Source organism: Alosa sapidissima, chromosome 2, assembly GCF_018492685.1.
Source record: "Alosa sapidissima isolate fAloSap1 chromosome 2, fAloSap1.pri, whole genome shotgun sequence".
Lineage (NCBI taxonomy): Eukaryota > Metazoa > Chordata > Actinopteri > Clupeiformes > Clupeidae > Alosa > Alosa sapidissima.
The window spans coordinates 36,109,896-36,133,524 of record NC_055958.1 but is presented as its reverse complement, the minus strand read 5'-3'; the positions used below and the strand labels follow the sequence as shown (position 1 = coordinate 36,133,524).

The window sequence follows — 23,629 nt, the reverse complement described above, 5'->3', positions numbered from 1 at the left end:
CAGGCCTCTAACTCTTTTATGGGTTGAGATTTTTTGCTGTTTTTGTTGTCGTATGAAATTGATTAGTCATTATCAAATAATCCCATGCCAGGTAAAGCAGTTACCAAACTATTTACCATATCCTTTTTTAGTTCATGAATATAATTAAACTTAATTAAAAATGTATTAATTAGATATGTTTTGGGGAAAAATGTATTGATTTAAAAAAAAAAAAAAAACATTTTTTCATCAGCTCATATACTAAAGATACACCTACTATCTATTCGCTGGTTTCAATTGCTCTATCTGAACTGTAGGCTGTTGTTGCTGACGTGACCTGAATATCCCTGTGACCATGAACCCGATGACACCAGTGGGCAGAGAATTACACCACTGTGGCAGTTTGGCTGCAGTTTCCACTAACTTCTGCCCAACATTAACTTTACAGCAGCCAATCAAAGGCAGTTGAATGGGAAACTACATGTGTTTTATTTGGCCAGGTGACAATACCCACAACATGAAGCAAAGTCCGGTCCTTTTAGACTATTTTTAACCAATGTTTAGGATTTTTCCGCAAACACGGCCAAACCCAACACTGCATGTTTTTTGAAACACATATTCAGGCAAATTTTTTCTACTGAGCTAAGGAATTCCATGGAGATGAATTTGCCGCTATTGCTTAGAATCCACATCAGTAGTCCACTCAAGCAGACTATGACCAACTGTTTCCTATGACTGGAATCCTAATCTCTCTAACAAACATTTCCATTATGCTTGGGAACCCTGACAGTGTGCATGAGTTTGTGGTCTAAAGACACCATTGCAAACTTGACTCTGAGCAACAAAGACCTACCTGGTGCTTGTTGAGCTCGGCCACGCGGCGAGTCCACTCTTCCTCAGTCATCTCCTGACCAGCGTCTACCTCATCCACAGCTGGAGTCTTCTCTGTGAGAGAAAAAGAGAATGAATGGTTGGTGTTATGATGTCTCACATATCATAACACAGCTTACACTTTCATGTCATCTGTTTTATATGTCCATTTCTATCTCTTTCTGGATGTCTCAATTGTGCCCATGCTCTCTCTCTCGCTCTCTCTCTGTGCTCCTCCATCTATCCATCCATCTATCTATCTATCTATCCATCTATCTATCCATCTATCTATCCATCCATCTATCTATCTATCTATCTATCCATCTATCTATCTATCTATCCATCCATCTATCCATCTATCTATCTATCCATCTATCTATCTATCTATCCATCTATCCATCTATCCACCTATCTATCTATCTATCTATCTATCCATCTATCTATCTATCTATCCATCTATCCATCCATCTATCCATCCATCCATCTATCTATCCATCTATCCATCTAACTATCTATCCATCTATCTATCTATCTATCCATCTATCTATCTATCTATCCATCTATCCATCTATCCATCCATCTATCCATCTATCTATCCATCTATCTATCCATCTATCCATCTAACTATCTATCTATCTATCTATCTTTCCCACTCAACAGTTTGACTGATCTCTACCCTTGATGATCATCATGTATGCATTTCTCTCTCTATCCCCAAACCATTCCACGGCCAACTCACCATCGCATGTCATGGCTGTGCAGACCCAGTTGCCACATGCGCAGACACAGCGGTTGCAGTCCACCTGCGCCTCAGCTCCATCCTCGTACGACTCGTCCTCCAAGGCACACTCTGCGTCAGGGGACAAGAAGAGAAGACAGATACTCTCTGGGTTAAATCTCTCCTCTACAATGTGCAATGTGATACACAATGTGATACAATGTGCAATGTCTAAACACAGACTATGCCAATGAGTAATTTGATATACTGTTGTCATCAATTGACCACTGGTTAATGGTGAAGGAGGAGAGAGAGAATAAGAGAGAGATTACATCTGTAAACTTGATCTCACACCGAGGAAATTTATTTGTTACAACAGCCAGGGAAGATGCATCCAGCAATATTATGAATAAATAACAGAAATATTAACAATATAAAAATTAAAAGTAAATTGTTCAGAAGAATAAAATAATGCACACAAAGCCTAAATAATAAATGATAAAATACAGAGCCTAAAAAAGTGCAGTGCAGTGCTTCATGAAAGCGGTATTATAGAGCCTGATGACAGAGAGAATGAAAGACCTGCATGCGGTAGCGTTCTTTCTTGCAAGATGGGTGCAGAAGTCTGTTGCTGAAAGAGCTGCTTAGCGTTCCCACATGCCTGTTGCTCTTGACAAATACACCACACAGTGATGTTGAGCACTATGCATGACTGGGAGAATCATTACTGCTGCTTGATCTCTCTCTAAACTGCATGCTCAACTCATAAAGCAATTTCATCTGCAAAGTACTAGGCTTAACCTTGAACTCACTAGAACTAGTGAGCTTCTCAGAAACCCATTCAGAAACATCCTCTCAGAAAACCAAACTGACTCTGAGCCACAGTTCACTGCCCACATTGTTGACCCATAGCCCACTACACCTAGCCTGGTCCTACCAGACTCTCGTACATTTCATAATGTACAGATAGTCTGGCCACTTTCCATTGCCAAGCGTTAACTTCCTTGAAGGCGAGTATTCTGTTGAAGTTTAAAACTATTGGATCTGCCCAGAGCCACTCTGGATCTACCATAACCAATCGCTAACGTTTGGTCGTGACGTACTGTATGTCTGGCTCAAACTAGCGCACAATCTCAACGTCATTGTTCTCAGCCACTCCCTCTGTTCGCTGATTGGACCTGCAGATTTTTGCAGGAGAAAACCAATAGACCGCAGACCCAGACGACGTACTGAAGGTAAAATTGAGCAGAAGTATGTAGGAGGGCGGAGCCAGGCTACACTACACCACCTTGGCGCCATTGACTCTTTTATAACCCCACAGATATCATAACCAACTGACTCTCTGTGAGCCACAGTTCACTGCCCACATTGTTGACCCATAGCCCACTACACCACCTTGGCACCTTTGACTCTTTTACGCCCCCACAGATATCATAACCAAAGATTTTAGAGCGCTACACTCCGCTCTAGAATCTTTGATCATAACATTCAGCACACACGTCACATATAAGCTTGGAATTGTCAAACCAGTACGCACATCACAGAAAAGTGCAGGTGCTGGACAGCACAACATGAAACAGTATATAAAAGCCTTCATGCACACTGTAGCTCCCTATCAATACAGTTTTAATGAGATTCCTCACAAAGCAACAGTTGGAGCTTTACACTCTTCTTCAGACTCACAATGCTAACTTTTATATACGTTTACATATGAACGTGAAGCCACTATGTTATATGAATAGTATGTACATATAACAATACATATCTCGTATATGTATGTACCTATAGTATATGTATGTAAACATAAACATGAATGGCGTCTGAGTGTTAATAATGCAACACCAGGCCCCGGCTGTGGCGGGACTCGCTGGGGCACCTGCACTGTACGCTGGCGACCCGGGTTCGATTCCCGCCCCGTGGTCCTTTCCGGATCCCCCTCCCAACTCTCTCTCCCACTAGCTTCCTGTCATTCTTCACTGTCCTGTCTCATTAAAGGCATAAAAAGGCCAAATAATAATAATAATAATAATAATAATAAATAAAGCAACACCACTCTACAGTAAAAGATTTCAGCAGTGCTGTACTGTAAGTCTGCTATTACAGTTAGAAATACCCTTTATAAAGGCCAGAGTTTGGTTGGGTTTCTGTCTGTGGTTTGGTGTTACCCCAGAGAGTAAAACACAGAGCCTTCCAACACATCTGTTTCATAAGACATGGCTCCAAGTACCGTATGTGGAGCTCTCTCTCTCTCTCTCCCTCTCTTTCTCTCTCTCTATTCTACTCTTTGTTGCTCTCTCTCCTCTCTACTCTTTGTTGCTCTAGCTCTCTATTCTGCTCTCTGTTACTCTCTCTCTCTCCCCCCCTCTCTCTCTCTACTCCCCCTCTCTCTCCTCTCTACTCTCTGTTGCTCTCTCTCTCTATTCTGCTCTCTGTTGTTCTTTCTCACTCTCTTTCTCTCTTTGTCTGATCTTGGTCCTGGATCTTGCTTCTCTCAGCTGTCGTTGGGAACTCGGGTTTACAGGTTGTTTGCAGATAAAATGTGCATATAATGCTACATAGTTGTGTGTGTATGTGTGTGTGTGTGTGTGTGTGTGTGTGTACTGTATCTGAATGCTAAGAATATTGAGGTCACCTCGCTCCTTACATACTGTACTCCCTCTGCTTGCCTGCAGTCCTATTCTGTCCTCTCTCTCTCTCTCTCCCTTTCCCACTTGTCCTCCCTCTCTCCCTCTTCTCTCTGAACTCTCACCTACTTTTCCCTACTTGGAGCCTCAGTGCCACCCCCCCCCCACCCCCCTCCTTCTCCTGGCCTCCATGTCTGGCCCACCGCCGACTCTGCAGTTGCTCAAAATTACAGATCATTACAAATCAAAAGTAGGTCAGTTTGACTTTTGCACAGACCTTTTGACTTGCTACCAGCCAGCGGAGGCTGTGTGAGGGAAAGCATGCCAGAAAAAGGGAGTGTTTAGAGGTGAGGTTTTAAAACTGGGCAAAAAAACAAACCCTGCTACAACCTTGTAGTACAACATTGCTGAAGGAGACCAATTGAGGGCATGAAAATCTTCCCTGTGCATTCCAGTGCACATGTACTGACCTCATACACTGTCAATAGTGAAATCAGCATAATCCAACAATACCATGTTACAATTCTGAATGTCTTTGTTTTGTTTGTGATGATATGAATTGCCTCGTGTAAAAGCTTTCTTCTGTACTGACTTTCAAAATGATGACTTCAGCAATCCTGATAGAATGATTTCATGTTATAAGCAGGATATACTGTATCTCTACTATTATCTGTAGGGGCATTGCCAACATATCAACATATCATGTATACCATATTGTCAGTGTTAATTGACAATAGCTAATATATAAAATACCTATCAGAGGTTTCAGATGTCAGGTATCAGATGCTGATGTGTGTCAATTTAGGACACCTTTATGACACATGTAGTTTAACATTTGTAACACCCATTTTGTAACATTTATAAAAGTATACTTGTAAAAGATGTGATAGGGGTCAGATGATCCTGTAAAACATTATAAATATGCATATGTGCACTAGCATGGTTAATCAGGTATGCTGTATTCCCATGTTAGAGTGGGTTGGTGGGTGTAGCATAATGGGGAGAGTGCTTACTCTTCTCAGGGGGGTTGAAGTCAGGTCTCAGGCAGTTGAGGAACTCATTGAAGCTCAGTTTCCAGTCAGCATTCTCATCAGACAGCTCAATGAGAGCATCCACACACAGACTCCTTGATGGAGAGAAGACAGATCAATGTAGAGACATACAGACAGACAAATAGACAGACAGACTTATTGACATATAGATCAAGTCAGAGATGAGAGAAAGAGAAAACAAGTGTGATCAAATTGTCTGTGGTGCCTGAGAGGCCCAAACAACAGAAAAAGTATATCTCATTACATTTCAATCCCCTAATAACCATGCAGACTCTCAACAATTGACTGAACAACAGTAAAGATGATTTCATTCATTAGGTTCACTTGGGGCAAAACAAACAAACAAACAAACAAACAAAAACCAGAGATTCAGCAAACAAACAAACAAAATAAACAGTATGATGTGACATCCAAAGTGCAGTCTGCTCAAAGCTGTTATTATATCTGTTCATAATCGTTATCTGTAAACCACGGTTTTTGCTTATGAGACGCATTCAGTAGGCTGTCTGGCATTGGTCAAGCAATCCAGTCAGTGAGAGAGAGAGAGAGAGAGAGAGAGAGAGAGAGAGGAAGAGAGTAAGCGAGGGAGCGCAAACGTGTCCATAGGCCCCCTGGACTCCCATTCTTTATCTGAGATGAGCTGAGATAAAAGAGACACAGAGGGCCGGACTACGCCGGGTCAACGGGCCCTTAATCCCTCTGGCACACACACACACACACACACACACACACACGGAGCCAGACGCAGACGCAGGCAGACACGGACACAGGCACAGATGTGCATCAAATGCTTTGATGTGCATTTAAAAGACAAGAGAGAATGGAAAAAAAATGCAAGGGACAACAAAATGTGGGGAACAAATGAATAAACAATAAAGAAAGAGTCACACAAAGATAGAAACACACATGCACACAGACACACACGCACACACACACACACACGCACAAAGACAGCACATGCTTATCATGTGTGCACATGCACATGCTTATCATGTGTGCAGTGAGGGTCTCTGTGGAACATACAGCTGCAGCTCAGCTTGAGCTATCGAGGACAGCCTGACACTGGCCATACCTGGGGCCAATGGCATTCAGTAACACTATGCTATCTGCTGGGTCTTGGGTGAGCAAACACTAACTTTTTCCACTGGCACTCATTATTCCACAGTCAATTGTACATAGCTGCTGTTCAAAGGGCCATGCTCATTTCATTTCATAGAGTGTGAATTCTAACCAATCAGAATGTTGTGTACATGTGGGTAGCTCATGTCTTGCTTGCTTTGTTTTCTGCATTATTTTCACATAAATCACTTTTTGTCATTATTGTCATTTAAATCATGTGTAATAATATACAACTAGAGAATGCAATTCCGGGGAATTACGAGTGCATGAAAATGAAGCTATAGGACAGACATAGCACAGCTTAATAAAAGTTGATAGTTTAGAAGTAGACAGTTTAAAGCTGAATGTAGATAGTTTAGAAGTTGTTAATAGACAGATAGTTTAATGGATAAGTATAAGTATAAGTATATATACTCTTTTGATCCCGTGAGGGAAATTTGGTCTCTGCATTTATCCCAATCCGTGAATTAGTGAAACACACACTGCACACAGTGTACACACAGTGAGGTGAAGCACACACTAATCCCGGCGCAGTGAGCTGCCTGCATCAACAGCGGCGCTCGGTGAGCAGTGAGGGGTTAGGTGCCTTGCTCAAGGGCACTTCAGCCGTGCCTACTGGTCGGGGTTCGAACCGGCAACCCTCCGGTTACAGGTCCGAAGTGCTAACACATAGTTTAATAAATGTTGAAAGTTTAAAAGTTAAATGTAGATAGTTTAAAAGTTGTTGATAGACTGATAGTTTAATGTGTGTTGATAGACAAATAGTTCAAAGGCTCTATATAGGTAGATAGTTGACGATAACTGACAGTTGGAATGGCTCTAATGTTTGCTCACAGTAATGCTAACTATGCTAACACAGCTAATAATGCTAACCAATTTATTTAGCTAACTTAGCTCATGTTTTCTTGCAGTTTTTAAAAAAATGCTAACAATGCTAACCATGTGACTTAGCTAATCATTTTAGCAGTTATGCTAAAATGCTAACGATGTTAACAATGCTAGCTATGTTAACATGCTAACAATGCTAACCATGTTACTTAGCTAATCATTTGTAGCAGCTTTGCTAAAAATGCTAATGTGCTAACAATGCTGACATGTTAACTATGCTAACCATGTGACTCAGCTACCTTAGCTAATCATTTTTTAATGCTAAAATGTTAATTATTTTAACCATGCTAACAATATTAATGATGCTAACTAGCTAGTGAGGACTTTTATTTTAAAATAGTTGAAGGCAGAGGATACAGTTGATGGCAGTCATAGTTGACTGACAGTTACAACAGTTGAACAGTTGACAGTAGTTGAACAGTTAAAGGAATTATCCGGAGTAAAATGCACTTTAGATCAATTTACAGATGATTGGGAGTACAAACGTTGAGTTGACATCAAAATCATGTCATTCGGATGTGTTTTGAGAAAGTTCTATTTTACCGTTTTTAGTCAAAACTCGTTAACCTGGAAGTGACCAGAGCATGTCATTTCGCCACTACAAAACGCTTTTTTTATACCTCTTTTACAGTACGATTGCATCACAATGATAACCATGCTACTTAGCTAACTTAGCTAATGTTTTCTAGCAGTTTTGCTAAAAATGCTAACTATGTTAGCAATGCTAACCTGCTAACTATGCTACTTAGCTAACTTAGCTAATGTTTTCTAGCAGTTTTGTTAAAAAAATGCTAACTCTTGTAATAATGCTAACTATGCTAACCATGCTACTTAGCTAACTTAGCTAATGTTTACTAGCAGTTTTGGTAAAATGCTATCTATGCTAATAATATTAACATGCTAACAATGCTAACATGCTAACTTAGCTAATGTTTTCTAGTAGTTTTGTTAAAAATGCTAACTATGTTAGCAATGCTAACAATGTTTTTTAGCTAACTATGCTACTTAGCTAACTTATCTAATGTTTTCTAGCAGTTTTGCTAAAAATGCTAACTATGATAACAATGCTAACTATGTTAACCATTATACTTAGCTAACAATGCTAACAATGCTAACTAGCTACAGTGGGTAGGAGTCATAGTTGATGACAAGTGTTGACATAGTTGATGACAAGTTAAAAGTTGTTGATAGACAGCTAGTTTAATAGATAGATAGTTTAATGATAGTTTAAAAGTAGACTGTTTAAAAGTTGAATGCAAAAAGTTCCGTAGTTTAAAGGGTTAAATTGTTTAACAGTGAATTATTGTAGTGGGAACTTTTATTTTGACAGAGTTTTGGGCAGAGGAAACAGTTGAATAGGATGTGTAGTCTTAATTGACCCAGATTATATGCTTAAAGCCTGAGGCTGCAGGTGGCCTAAACACCTGGCATAGGATTCTAATTGCTTAATGTTAAGTCTATGGGGATTTTTAAAAAGTTTTTCTTTAATAGTTTAAAAAGTATAAAAGTTTCAAAGTTGAAAAGACATAGCAACCTGGTCCATTTGAAGACCTACGTTACAAAGTTTGAACGAAGTTTCTAAGTTAAACTGTTCAAGAGAAATTGCGTACGTAAAAAGTGGTAAGCGGAATAATAATAAGAAGTTGCCTAGGAAGAACAGTACAGTGCATTTTCATGCACTGTAATAAGAAGAAATCGGAAAACAGTAGAGTGCATTTTCATGCACTCTAATAATAACATGTGTAACTCTCTCTCTCCCCTTCCTCATTTGATAGAGATATGTTTTTTTGCTTCACACTGTCACATCTTTTTTTAAAGTCAATCCATGTCAAACAAATATTTGTAGATCCACAGTAGACCATATACATGACCTGTATACACATGGATCGGCTTTAACTCTAGCAACCACATTATTTAGCAAAGCAACCACAATATGTACCCTAGCAACACCCTAGCAACCATATTCATTTCCCTAGCAACCACCATTATAATGTGACCCTAGCAACCACTATATCAACCAACATGATTACCTTAGCAACCAGCATTGTAACGGCTTTATTTGGCATAGCAACCACCATTTGTACTCTAACAACGCCCTAGCAACGCTCTTAATTACCCTAGCAACAACCTAGCAACCACCACTATAATGTCAACCTAGCAACCACCATAGCAACCACCATATATATCATAGCAACACCCTAGCAACCATCTTATTTACCCTATCAACACCCTAACAACCATCTTAATAACCCTAGCAATACCCTAGCAACCACATTGATTACCCTAGCAACAACCTAGCAACCACTACTATAATGTCAACCTAGAAACCACCACAGCAACCAATATGATTACCCTAGCAACCACCATAGTAGCTACATTGTTTTGCATAGCAATCACCATATGTACCCTAGCAACCATCTCAATTACCCTAGCAACAACCTAGCAACCACCTCTACATTGTCAACCTAGCAACCACCATAGCAACCAACATAATTACCCTAGCAACTACATTATTTTGCATAGCAACCACCATATGTACCCTAGCAACACCTTAGCACCCATCCTAATTACCCTAGCAACACCCTAGCAACCATCGTAATTACCCTAGCAATTACCTAGCAACCACCACTATTATGTCAACCTAGCAACCACCATAGCAATCAACATGATTATCCTAGCAACCACTACAGCAACCAACATGATTACCCTAGCAACCAGCATAGCAACCGCTTTATTTATGCATTTTGGCTTGTTAGATGTTATGTTAATGCAGATAACATTTGATCCGTGTGCCCGATTTTCAAAAATGAGGTACTGTTGCAATCATTTTGGCGAACTGCACCTGATCAAGCCCACTCTCGCAGTTCCTTAGATATGCAATTCTAGTTTCTAATTGCTCTCTCTCTCTCTCTCTCTCCCAATGCCCAATGCTCTCTCTCTCTCTCACTCACTCACTCACTATATCTCTCTCTCATTCTCACCTGAGCAGGCGGTTGTTCTCCTCGTCCACGTAGGTCTTCAGGTCGACGCCACTCTCATTGTGTTGGATGAACTTCAGCAGCTCAGCGGAGTCCAGTGTGGAGTCACCATTGTCATAATTCTACACATACAAACAGGGAGATAGAAGGAAAGAAAGAAAATAATAAAAGAAAGAAAATCAAAAAGGAAAGAAAGAAAAGAAGGAAGAAATAAAAGAATAAAAGAAAGAAAGAAAATAGGGAAGGAAATAAATAAAGAAAAAAGAGGGAAAGAATATTAATAATGTAATAATAATAATCTCTGTGTCTATGCCCTTGGTTCCTGAACCTTACTGTCTTTCATAACCTGTACATGTACATACATACATGTAATATTAATCTTATCTCAGTATTCAACATTCATATCTGCTGAAGATGAGATTGTTGATCAATACAAATGTCTGATCAAAGAGGTTACAGCAATAGAGTAACACCTGATCTACCATAAACTACTCATAAATCAACAATATTACTCCTGATTAAACACTCTAATATAAAATATATCTTGAGATAATTAGTAAATAGTGTAGATATAAAAATAGGGCTTCTCTCCAAGTCCAAAGTCCATCTTGCTGACTTCTTTGTTAAAAGGATTGGCCAATGGAAAGAGCACTTGGGACTACAAATCAGATACACTCGCTGACCTCTCTCTCTCTCTCACACACGCACAGACACAAAGGCGCGCACACACACACACACACACACACACACACACACACACACAGTCTGATTTATATAACAGCCCTTTGGATTTGGATGGATCTCCCTACCAGATTGCCAAGATGCTGATTTCCAGATGGCGATTTTCTAAATTCTATTTTACTCTGTTGAGATACTCTGTTGGTCTGTCTGAAAATGGCCAAAAGCACAAAGGCATCAGTATCCATATTTACACTGATTTTTTTCTCATGCATGTGTATGTGTGTGTGTGTGTGTGTGTGTGTGTGTGTGTGTGTGTTAGTGTAATGCTGCACTATGCTTATCCCCATATGTAATCTGCCTTCCAATACACCCATGAATTCCATGCTCCTGAGGAAGTGTCGCTGATCAGCTGGAGTAGGGTAGGGTTTGGTCTGAGTTAGTGCTTGTGTCTCATTTACAGAGAAGATTGCACAACACTGGAGTTTTTCTTTTATAACAACAGACACTGGAGAGACATGTAGAGGAATGCAAGGATAACTTTGCTGACTTTGACAAAAAAGTGCAATGCATTATAGTTAAGGGGGACTACACCACAACAAGTTAGCAAATTACACTTCTAGAAGTTCTCCCACACATTCCACCTTAAGTTGTCACTCCTCAACCATTGTTTGGCCAATAAAAGACCAATAGCAGCTAAGAGTTCAAGGGCTTAGGTATCATTATACAGTATGACTAAAGCTGAGGTGTGTTCAAATTTGCTAAACAGTTCAATGGTGAATATGTTTTCTCTGAACAGTTCAATTTGAACGATTTGGTGTAAACATATTTTAATGGTAACATTTCGTTTCGTCCAGATCATGTCTGGCTCCACTGTATGTTGCATGTACAGTAGAAGCCACTGTAGGATTACGTGGAAGACTGAGACAGAGTACGATCATCTGTTGATCATACGGATAAATGCGATGAAGAGAGAGCATGATCATCCACAAACCTGTAGCTGATGTCAAGTGAATGATGCACACTATGACCCTAGAGAAAGCCTTTCATGTCTGCTTGTCAGTGTAAGAGAGAGGGAGCCTCAGGCACCTTTTACAGTAAAGGCTTCTTTATCAGTCACTTTGCTTGACAGCTCCTGTGTGCTTTGAAGGTTCACTGAACCTCACCATGGTCAACAGCTGTCTCAATATCACATTTCCCACAATGCCGAGGGGCATGACAGGTATGTACTGTACTGTGCTTTAAAATACATGGAGGAATATAAGCAAGGTGATAACACCCAAGTCACGGGTTCAGTGATCGTGTGTGTGTGGTGCCTGTGTGTGTGTGTGTGTGTGTGTGTGTTATAAGTTTATAAAATGTGTGGAAGAATGTGATCAAGGTGATAACATCAAGGTCACAGGTTCAGTGACCGTGTGTGTGTGTGTGTTATAAGTTTTTAAAATGTGTGGAAGAATGTGATCAAAGTGATAACATCAAGGCCACAGGTTCAGAGACTGTCTCTGTGTGTGTAAATGTGTATAAACATATAAATGTATAAAATGTAGGAATGTGAGCAAGGTGATAAAACAAAGGTGTTATGATACTGTTGGTCTCTGTTTGTTTGCCTGTCTCTCTTTCTATGTGTTGCAGGGCGGAGTCAGTGCACAGGTGTTGCTAGTCAGCTGCTAGTCAGCTGATCAGGGATCCAGCTATAAAGAGGCTACCTGGCTGGGTTCGGGGATCCCTTCTCTCCAGGAGAATCTGCGTTGCTTTTATTTTGAGAATGCATTTTACATTGTACCCTGACTTACATTACACCTTTATTTTTCCACCATCTTATGGACACTGACTGTAGTTTACGTTTGCCCTACATTATTACTTTAATAAACATTTGTTAACGGTTATCTACGTGTGGTCTCATATGTTAAGATCACCACAAACGAGCCTGGTGGTCTTAACATATTGGGGGCTCGTATCCGGTTTAGCTTTGGGACCTTTTTTCTTTTTGCGGAGTAGGTAAATGCGCAGGTATTGGGCAGGTGAACGTCCCACTAAAGTGGTGTCAAAAGACGCAACCAGGTTGAGTTGTGTGTTTGCATATTGGATTGGCTACTCCGTTTGGGCTTGAGTGCACCCTAGAAGATCAAATTCGTCGGGAGACTCGCGTGGATATTACTTGTTTGATAAGAGTGTTTTTGTAATTAGTTTTGTTGCGATTAAATACATGGAGAGGGAAACTAGTTTGGATTCGCCAGGCTATCTTGTAAACAACTGAAAATTGGTAAGTGTTATCTCCGCATTGTTTGCGGAGACGTTGGTTTTTTGTTTGTGTTGATGGAGCAGGTAGCCTACCCTGCGATAGATTTTAGACCGTTCTGCGATTTCTGACCATGTTGGGGGGGGTTGGCGTGCTAAACCCTGGGCTGAGGACACAGCCGTGGTCTGTCGTCTTGAGGGGCCTAGAGCCCGGATAGTCGCTTCCAGCGGTATTGTGATTAAAAATCTCAGTCCTCGGGGGGGAGCGAGACGCAGGTATAGTTTATTTAGGGGTTGGATGAGTTAGGTGCGGGGAGCTCCTGATCGCTGGTTTGTTTTTGTTTCTGCAGACAATGCTGGTTATGCACAACGCCAAGTGAACGGCAAGCTATGGTTGTTGAAGTTATTAGTCACTAAATGTGGGAATTCTGTGGAGTGTGTAAGACATAATAGCACCTTGGTAAACTTTGACAGATTTATTGTAGGCTTCGTTGTTTAGTTGCGGGATTAAATGGACGCGGTTGAGAGTTTTTTGGCCGCTCCTACAGCGGAACTTTTAAATTCCCTCTCAAAAGATAATGTTTTTAAGGTGGCAGAGCATTTTCAAATCGAGATAACCTTAAGTAAAACCAGTAAAGTGCATGCACTTAGGACGTTTCTGAAAGATAGGCTGGTCGAGCGACCGGTGTCATATTTCTCTCGCAAATTTAACAAACACCAGGTCAATTATTCAACCATAGAAAAAGAGGCTTTAGCTTTGATTTGGGCTCTTCAATTTTTTGATGTTTATGTGGGAGGGGGTGTTCCAGTTGTGGTCTATTCTGATCATAATCCCCTGACTTTTTTACATTCCTTGCAGAGTCCTAGTCAACGCTTGATGCGGTGGGTATTGTTCCTACAGCCCTACACCCTGGAGATTAGGCATATTCGGGGGGTTGACAATGTGTTGGCGGAGTGAGTGATACAGCTGTAACTTGTCTGTCCTCTGTTATGTTCTTTCCTACACATGGTAGTGCATTTCCTAGTGGCAGAGTACTGGTGAGGGATTATGTGGTTATACAGAGGATCTCTTTGAGGGTCCTCTGTCTTTATGGGGGGAGGTGTTATGATACTGTTGGTCTCTGTTTGTTTGCCTGTCTCTCTTTCTATGTGTTGCAGGGCGGAGTCAGTGCACAAGTGTTGCTAGTCAGCTGCTAGTCAGCTGATCAGGGATCCAGCTATAAAGAGGCTACCTGGCTGGGTTCGGGGATCCCTTCTCTCCAGGAGAATCTGCGTTGCTTTTATTTTGAGAATGCATTTTACATTGTACCCTGACTTACATTACACCTTTATTTTTCCACCATCTTATGGACACTGACTGTAGTTTACGTTTGCCCTACATTATTACTTTAATAAACATTTGTTAACGGTTATCTACGTGTGGTCTCATATGTTAAGATCACCACAAACGAGCCTGGTGGTCTTAACAAAGGTCACAAAGGTTCAGAAACTCTTTGTGTGTATGTGCGTGTGTAAATCTGTATGAGTATATACATTGATACAGGAATATTGTGTTTTTGGGTCAGTTAACTAGCTTTTTGGGTCAGGTAACACACCTTGAAGTACTTGAGCAGGATGTCAGTGAAGTTGGAGCCCTTGGAGAACCAGCCGTCTGGCACCACTTCTGTCTGCAGCCATTCGATCACACGGCTGCGTAGCTCATTACGGTCCGCCACATAGCACACAACTGCACACACAGATAGGACCATAGAGAGGGTCAGAGGCATGGGCACACAACTGCACACACAGACAGGACCATAGAGAGGGTCAGAGGCATGGGCACACAACTGCACACACAGACAGGACCATAGAGAGGGTCAGAGGCATGGGCACAGAATAGAGCAGTTAGGACACAACAGCTGTTAGAGATGAACACACATTTAAAGGGTGTTCATCTCTAACATGGGGGACTGCAAAATTGTAATTTTTCCTACATTTGCCTTTTTAGGTTATCTTTCCTTCAGGTTATTGAGAGTGGAGATTGGTGAATTCATCAACAAATATAAGTACAATTAATTAAGCAAAATATGTTTAAATATAACAAAAACATCTAAAATGAACTACTTGCTTACAGAAGGTATCACAGAATTGATGACTGATCAAACAAACACGTAGGTCACTGGGAAAAACACAAGCTTTGGTAGATTATATTTGGTAAAGAGATAAGGAGTAACGAGTGCAAGGCATAGTGGGTCAACATATAGACTATTGACGATATTAAATTGTAAACCTCAAATAACTCAAACTGTTAATCGTGTATGGCCTAAAAACTAGGGCTGCTGCTGCAGTCACTACCACTGAGCTCAGGTCACTCAGAAACACGGTAGTGGAGCTGACACTAGCTCCGAGCCTCCCTCAGGATGGACTACAGAACCCTAAAGCTGACCTGTTGAAGCACAGGCACACTGAAGGGAGAATTCAGCTCAGGAGGCCGAACTTACCGCACTGAGGATTGAAATGCAGGACCTGATGTGCGAGAACGTTTAAAAAAAAAAACAGCTCAGCTGAGGATCCTAAGAAACAGACTGGCCAACAGGGCTGCCAAAATGGAGAAGCCCCAACACACTACCAGGTTTGTATTTTCCCACAACAGCGATAACTAAGAAAATAACTATATCCAAGATAACCATTAACCAAGAGCATTCATTTTCCATCCAAAATACTGATAACATGTTCCAGATGATGGCCAACTCAAACCTATAAAGACACTGCCTGAGGACTGAACCACAGAAGCCTTTTGGTCTCTGATGAGAGAGATGAGACTGATGTTCATGATGAGGGTTGCCGTCAGACTGCTGGTGCTGCTATTCTCCATGTGTGCAGCTCAGACCCAGACTAAAGTCCAGACAGAGAGCCAGAGCACTGGGACCGCTGACGCTGCGGTCACTACCGACCTGACCATCTCCTCTGAGCTCAAGGAACTCAGAGACCTGGTGGTGGAGCTCAGTGTGGCACTGCGTTTCACGCAGGACGAACTCCACAACGCCAAAGCCCAGCTGACACTGGTTACAGACAGACTGGCCACCAGTGAGGCTCAGGTGGAGAATCTGACCAAGCTGACCGCTGAGCAAGAAGAGGAGCTGAAAGCGCTGAGTCAGAGGCTCACGGTGGCTGAGACAGACATGGAGCACGTGAAACAGGACTCTGCAGCGGCTGACACTGGCCTCACGCTCATAAGGATCGGCGTGATGGAGCTGGTCAAAGAAAACGCAGCACAAGACGCTCAGCTGACCGTGTTGAAGACCAGACTGAACACTAGTGAGACTGAGGTGGAGGACCTGAAACAAGACAATGGTGCCCAATGGGCTGATCTGAGTGCAGTGAAAGACAAAATGGCCGACGCCACCACTGACGTGGAGAATCTAAAACAAGAGAATGGAGTTCAAGAGGGAAGATTGATAGTCCTCAGTGACAGGCTAGCAGCCACTGATGCAGAAATGGAGAATCTGAGGAGAGAGATGTCAGACACACCCAAAGTGGCTTTCTCTGCAGGTCTGCTCGAGTATGATGACCATAGACAAATCGAGGCAGGAACCAGTGACTTGTACCTAGTGTACAGTAAAATACTGACCAACATTGGACAGGCCTACAGCAAAATGACCGGCTTCTTCACAGCTCCAGTGAGGGGGGTTTACTACTTCAGATTCACAGGGATGGATTACGGGGATGGCCGCTGGATGGGAATACTGATGTATAAGAATGAGGAGAGGGTCATGTATCTATCAGAGGTGGACGCAGATGGACAGCAAACCTATCTCTCTGGTGGTGTGACCCTGCAACTGGAGATGGGAGACAAAGTTCACATGCGACTTCGTTCAGGCTCTAGGCTCTATGATGACATTAATAATCACAGCACCTTTAGTGGCTTTCTCCTCTTTCCTTTGTGAGGGGATCGGCCTTTGTGATCACAACCGCAAAATAATTGGGCTTTGTTACGGTGATATGAAATGAAAGATTAATTATGTGCTTACTGAATATGAAAAATTAATCAGTGATATAATCAAGGCAGTTGAAGCAGCCATGTGATCACTAGAAAATAAATAAATGTTGCTAGGCGGCTAAAGAATGAAATAATGAGAATTTGATGTAAAATTATTTAATTTTCCTCGTATCTATCTTTTCTGTTTGCTCTTTTTGGAAATTTATGTTCTGTCACAAAGAAAAATACATGCATAAACTGTACAACTGTTCATGTCCTCATCAGGTTTGAATCATTTGTCTAACTGTTAAGTTTACTACAATGAATAAAGTTTGAAGCGACTCTTGGAACAGATTTGTTACTCACCGGGACTTGCAGCTGCCTTGTCCATCTTCTTCTCTGTTTAGAATGAAATAAAAAAAAGATTAATTTGTACCAGACCATTTGCAAATTTTAAAAGTTTAAATGAACATAAACTTCAATCATGTTGTGTACCACATATTCTATGAGCCTTCTAATTTCACTAACAATCATAATGCATTGCTTTTTGTTATAATCTATTAAAAAAAACATTCAAACAAACAAAAAATGTTTTCTCCATATACATGCTTTGATATTGTAATTCATTCAGATGTAAACTGGAGTTCTGCTACAAGCCCTGTCATCTAGCCAAGAGCACACCTTGGCTTGTTAGAAGGTCATTGCCAAATATTCCATAATTAGCTACAACACTAGGTAGGGCTCCCTGTCTCTGTATCTAGAATGCTCACCTCAGTATGTTTATTATCGTACAATGTCACAATGACATTCATTGTTCTCACTGAGTTTTCTTAAAGATAAGCCTTAACCCTCATGTTATCTTTGGGGTCAATTTGACCCCAAGCAACGTTTAACATCATAAAATATATGGTTCACTTTTTTTTTTTTTTTGGCTTCATGTTTTTATGATTTTTTTCTTCAATTGAAGGGTACAACAGAGTTATCATGAAATTTGTACAATAATTTGTTTTCAATGTCCTGTACAAATATGTTGTACATTGATGTTCCTTGGGGTCAGTTTGACCCCAGCTGTATGAAACATAGGATACATGAATATTTGACACATTATGGATATTATTATTTGAATAGTATGAGAACATATTGTTATTATCATTATTACATACAGAAGTACATATTACATATAAGTAATTTTGGCAGGACTGTATTAGTCAAAAGGGGAAGCAACAGCAAGCCTTTGGGCTGCTGATACTGGATGGGCAATATTGCCAGCCAGGGTTCCAAGGTTCATAAAGGGGTGTGGGGGGGTGGGATTGTTTTGTAGGGCTTTTGGTGGTGGCTATTACACTCTTGTTAAGTACCTGTCACAAAAAAAACTGGGTAACAATATGAATTATAATAATTTAGATCAATTATAATCATTAGAATCATCTGAGGTTTTTTTTTAGCTGGGGTCAAATTGACCCCAAGGATAAAGAGTGTCGGTAAGATTTGAGGATAACACAAGGGTTAAAAAAATCTAAGTGAGATCATCAAAGACATCAAGGGAGTAAAGGTTTGTTGTGTGCGCTGATGTAAAATGTGGTGATGGTGTCTTGGGTGTGATTGGTTTGCATCCTTATGATCAGAGTTGGCTCTACGCCCAGGTGCCCTGACCGAAAGAGATGGAGTACAGCTGTAATGAGCTCATGGGAAGATAACTGTATCAGAGCAGATAGCGTATCAGAGCAGATAACAGAACGAGTCCACATAAGGGATTTTAGACTATAAAGAAACAGAGAGATCCTACTCTCTCTCTCTCCCCCTCTCCTCTCGACGCAGGCCTATCAGACTTCATCCCTCTTTCCTTTCTTCCTCTATCCCTCTATGTCATTCTTTCCCTCTCTGAAAGGATTCGGTCGTAGAGTCGTGACACAGCTTATCCCCTCTTCCTGTTCCCACCGGAGCGGGTCCATAGGGGTGGGCAGTGGGCAGTGGGGTAAGGGGCATGTGTGCCACTCTTTGTGGCAGTCACAACAAACCCCCCTGATCCAGCTGACTTACTGTATGTGGTGGTCCCACCCCAGAGACCTCGGTGTCTACCTACACCGCCTCCCCCTCTCTCTCTTTCTCTCCCTCCCTCTCTCTTTTATTTCTCTCTCTCTCTCTCTCTCTCACAACCACACCCACACACAGCTGCCTTGAATCAGGCCTGTCATGTGCTCAAAGAGCCATGAGCCACAGTATCTGACTCCCCAACACTGGCAAAACAGTGTCCTGTTGACAGAGCAAGGACTGTGTAGCCTACTAACAACAACAAAGAACGACACAAATCTAAAGGAGCAATTTATTGACTAAGAAATTTAATTATGGTATTTTATTTCAATTATGATAATGCCTTAAGTTCACCAGTGTTGACCAGAGCTCTGAAGACTGTACATGCCTGTGGCTTTGTAATCCCCACTGCATCACATGATGCCAGTGTGTTGTGCGAGTACTGGAGCACCATAAGGGAGCAGGAACAATGACTGCATTGACTTCACTGTTAGCATTAAGTTGGGCAATTGTGTTGTGTTTTTTCACAGCCTGTGAAGACTACTACTACACACACACACAAGCAGCCATAAGCTGTACATACACTGACACACAGATAAAAAGAGAAACCACAGTGAACCCACCTTTGCAGTGTCCATCATGGGCCACCTGGATCTTCAGGCCGGTCAGGCAGGCATCACGGTGGAGCTCACAGTGGTTACGGTACGTCTTTGCATTACTGCCACACACTGAGCGCTTGTGGGGCTTGCATTTCTACAAGGTCACACACACACACACATTTTAAACACACACACACACTGAGCGCTTGTGGGGCTTGCATTTCTACAAGGTCACACACACACACACACACACACAAACTCAATGTTTGCATTGTAATATTGTTGTATTCCATTGCATGCTGCTTCAGATAAACTTGTGTGTATATGGGCGTCATTAATTAAACCTGCTGTAATACCTTTTAAAATAACATGTTGTTATTTTATTATGTTAATATTTGTTAGTGTTTGTGTCTGTGACTGACCTCAATGCAGAGACAGCTGGGCTCTCCTTTCTCAGTCACGGAACATTCTCTCCCGGCTCCGCAGAACACGTTAGCGCACACTTTAGACTTGCTCTGCACCTCCTGCACAGAGAGGGAGAGAGAGAAAGAGAGAGAGAGATGTAAGATGTGTCTTCAAATCTACATTTCCTGATAGTAAAATAAAACAGATGCTGAACTTTGATGATACTCCAAGACCACTAGATGGCGACATCTGATCAATTTGCTCCACTATGGTGAATGGTAGTACTTTGCAAGAAAGTACCAGCGTAACCTCTGTATTTGCATTACAGTTTTGTGCTCTCTAAGTGAATGGATTTTAGGAAACTCACATTTGGAGTACACTATCTGCTATTACATCACAACATAACACACCATTTTACATAATGCACACTGCAAATACACACACTCCTTGTCAATGCTTGTCAATCATACTTCATTTGCACACTTGTGCACGCGCACCAGACTACCAAAAACAAAGTCAGACAACCACAGAGACCACAGCCTTCGCATTTATGTTGCCATCCTGCACCTCTCTCTCTCTCTCTCTGGCCATCTTTCTTTTTTAAGTATATTTTTGGCCTTTTTGCCTTTATTTGGACAGGACAGTGGAGAGTGAGACAGGAAGCAAGTGGGAGAGAGAGATGGGGTGGGATCGGGAAATGACCGCAGGTCAGATTCGATCCTGGGTCCCCGTGGGCACTCACACCCTTATATGGTATGGGCTCTGTAGCCAGTTGCGCCACAGCGCCCCCTGTCTTGCCACCTTTCTATTCTATCCGTCGATCTATATAGCTTTCTCTCCGTCTCTTTCTCTTTATCAGTTCCACACACACGCACACGCACGCACGCACACACACACACACACACACACACACACACCAAGTTAGGTCAGAATGCTCTAAGTGAAGGTCAGTGTGTACTCGGTGACACTCGGGGGAAGTGAAACAGATTATTATGACATGCACACACACATGCACACACACACACACACACACACACACACACACTAGAGTGTGGCTACCCGACCCGAGCCCGACGGGTCGGGTTGGGTTCGGACAAATATTTAGAAATTGTAGTCGGGTTCTGTCCGGGTTCGGACACATTGGGGCGATATGCATAGGAAGCTTTACATTTAAAATTCCTTATTATGTTGGGTAACCAACAGGTCTGCTTTACATGATGCAAACGTTTGTTTTTTGAGAATAAAGTAAAATGTAAAAAAGACCTAATAGCTTTCTTCGTGTGTGCAAGATTTGTTTATCGCGACAACATTTCAGGCATGCAGCCTGAAATGCACACGCGTTGTCACAACTACATAAACAAATGGTTATGCACATATGCACATAAGCACAGTCTTGGGTGACGTTAAAAAAAGTTGTTAGCCTATCAGGAGATGTTAAGATTATTTGCGTTGTATACTGTGATAAAGACATAGGCTACCGGTAGGCTATAAGGTCGTCTCGTTCAACTGGATGAGGATTTCTCGAGTTGCACCAATTAACGTCGATGCTGCATATCAGTGACGGAGGGACTGTAGTTTCTTGTTGCAGTTCATTTCACGACTTTTCGTCAATGGTAAGACATGAATTCTATTTCAATAGGCTATGCTTGCTTGGGCCTCTTGTGTTAGTGTGCGCTGTGTGTGACCTGCGTGCGTGCAAGCTCATCTGATTCTGTAGACAATTTGTTGTGTGTTCAGTTTAATGGGCTAAAAAGACAGGCTAGCCACAAACGTGAACGTTTAATCACTAGCATGGGAATAACTGAGGTATCATCTGCGTCGGGCTCGGGTCGGGTTCGAACATAAAAATGAAAATGCCTGTCGGGTTCGGACGCAACTCTGTCGGACGCGGGCCGGGTTCGGACAGAAATTTGCGGCCCGATCCGCACTCACACACACACACACACACACACACACACACAATCACGAATGCGCGCACACACACACACACACACACAAACACACACACTAATGTATATGTGTATATGTCTACTTAACCCCTAAAAAAATCACCTTCACCCACATCACCAATCAAGTCCCACTGGGCCTTCTGCACACTGGTTTCCGTGACAACGGGACATTCTCCTTGGGAAAAAGAGGGCGAGCACAGCTCCGAGTCCAATAATAAGCGTGTCCTCGAGGACGCCGGGCGATTACCAGGTGTGCAAATTCACACGCAGCAGGACAGGACAGGACAGAAAGCGAGCCGCAGTGCCACCGCACACACACAGCAAGAAAAGAGACGCAACATTACCATGCCAACCACATACTCACTGTGGTGCGTTTGTGCTTACACATGAGAATGAAAGAGAATAAAAATAAAAACACTGAATCCCTAGCACATCATCCTGAAACACTGCCTTTGTGAACAAAACATGACATGTCTTTATATTTTGTAACAGTACTGGTAGAGTTTAGTCCTGTGTGATTTTTGCCATCTGAAGAAGGGCTGCAGTATTTTGTAATATACAAGCTATCTGGTCTTTATTTTGAGTTTGTGGGCATTCATGTCCACTGTTCCTCATGTCAAGCTCTGTTCTGATAAATGGCTGCATTCCTACTAAGTGCCAGCAGGGGGCAGCCACACTGTGGAAACTCTGAAGAAAGCACCGCACAACAGAATATGAACTCAACAAGCACTTCAAGTCTACTTTCTCTCCCTCTCTCTCTCTCGCTCCCTCTTTATTTCTGTTTTGTCATAATCCTGTCCATCTTTTCTTTGTTTAACAAGGTCATTCTCAAACACTCCCTGTCACTCCCAAGTTCTTTTTCCTCCTCGTCTCTCTTCCTTTCTAGTTCCTCTCTCCCTCTCTCTTTTTCTCTTTGTCTATCTGTTTCTCCTCCTTCTCCTCGTGTCCCCCCTTCTATGAACCCCTGCCTGGTCACAAACTCTCCCAGTCACGTGACAACACAGCCAGCCAATCAGCGCCTGCCAGGTCGAGCTGACCATGAAGACTGTTTAAGAAAACTCTCTAAACAACCCCTCATCATCATCATCATCATCATCATCATCACCCCCACCCCTCCCCTCTACTTGCATTCCCCGAAACGCACATGAACCTCAGCCAGCCAATGACTAGTAAAGCAATAAGATCCCAGCAGGCGCAGTCTCAAAAACACAACTGTTTCCCAGCAGCTCACAAAAACTAAGTGAGAGCCACTTCTCCAGGCAATGGGGGTTTGAAGGCTCATGAAGGCTGGAGAAGGAGAGGTATTTTTAAATGACCCTGCCTCAACCCACTGAGCAGCACTGGCTAAAGATATGGACAATGGTCAGAGCTGTGAGGAAGAGGAGGAAGAGGAGGAGGAGGAGGAGGGGATCCAACTGAAAAAAGCGGACAGAGCAACTCAGCAGAAAAAAAAAAAACAGCTGTTCAGTCAGGTCGCTTTCTCTGCAAAAGCAGCTGTTAAGCCAAAGGCCTTTTTTGTACGGAACAGTCATGTACACAAGAG

General features: G+C 42.0%; 1 protein-coding gene across 1 annotated transcript in view; it reads right to left on the bottom strand.

Annotated features, from left to right (window-relative positions):
* The window catches only part of fstl1b (follistatin-like 1b), a 60,710-nt gene that overhangs the window by 3,261 nt on the left and 33,820 nt on the right, over nucleotides 1-23,629 (bottom strand). Inside the window, exons 3-10 of the mRNA XM_042081948.1 lie at nucleotides 20,155-20,256; nucleotides 19,757-19,886; nucleotides 17,469-17,501; nucleotides 14,740-14,870; nucleotides 10,232-10,350; nucleotides 5,205-5,317; nucleotides 1,589-1,699; nucleotides 833-924 (exon numbers count right to left, since the gene is read on the bottom strand). Of these exons, the coding sequence (XP_041937882.1) occupies nucleotides 833-924; nucleotides 1,589-1,699; nucleotides 5,205-5,317; nucleotides 10,232-10,350; nucleotides 14,740-14,870; nucleotides 17,469-17,501; nucleotides 19,757-19,886; nucleotides 20,155-20,256 (831 nt within the window). The remainder of the gene's footprint in view (nucleotides 1-832; nucleotides 925-1,588; nucleotides 1,700-5,204; nucleotides 5,318-10,231; nucleotides 10,351-14,739; nucleotides 14,871-17,468; nucleotides 17,502-19,756; nucleotides 19,887-20,154; nucleotides 20,257-23,629) is intronic.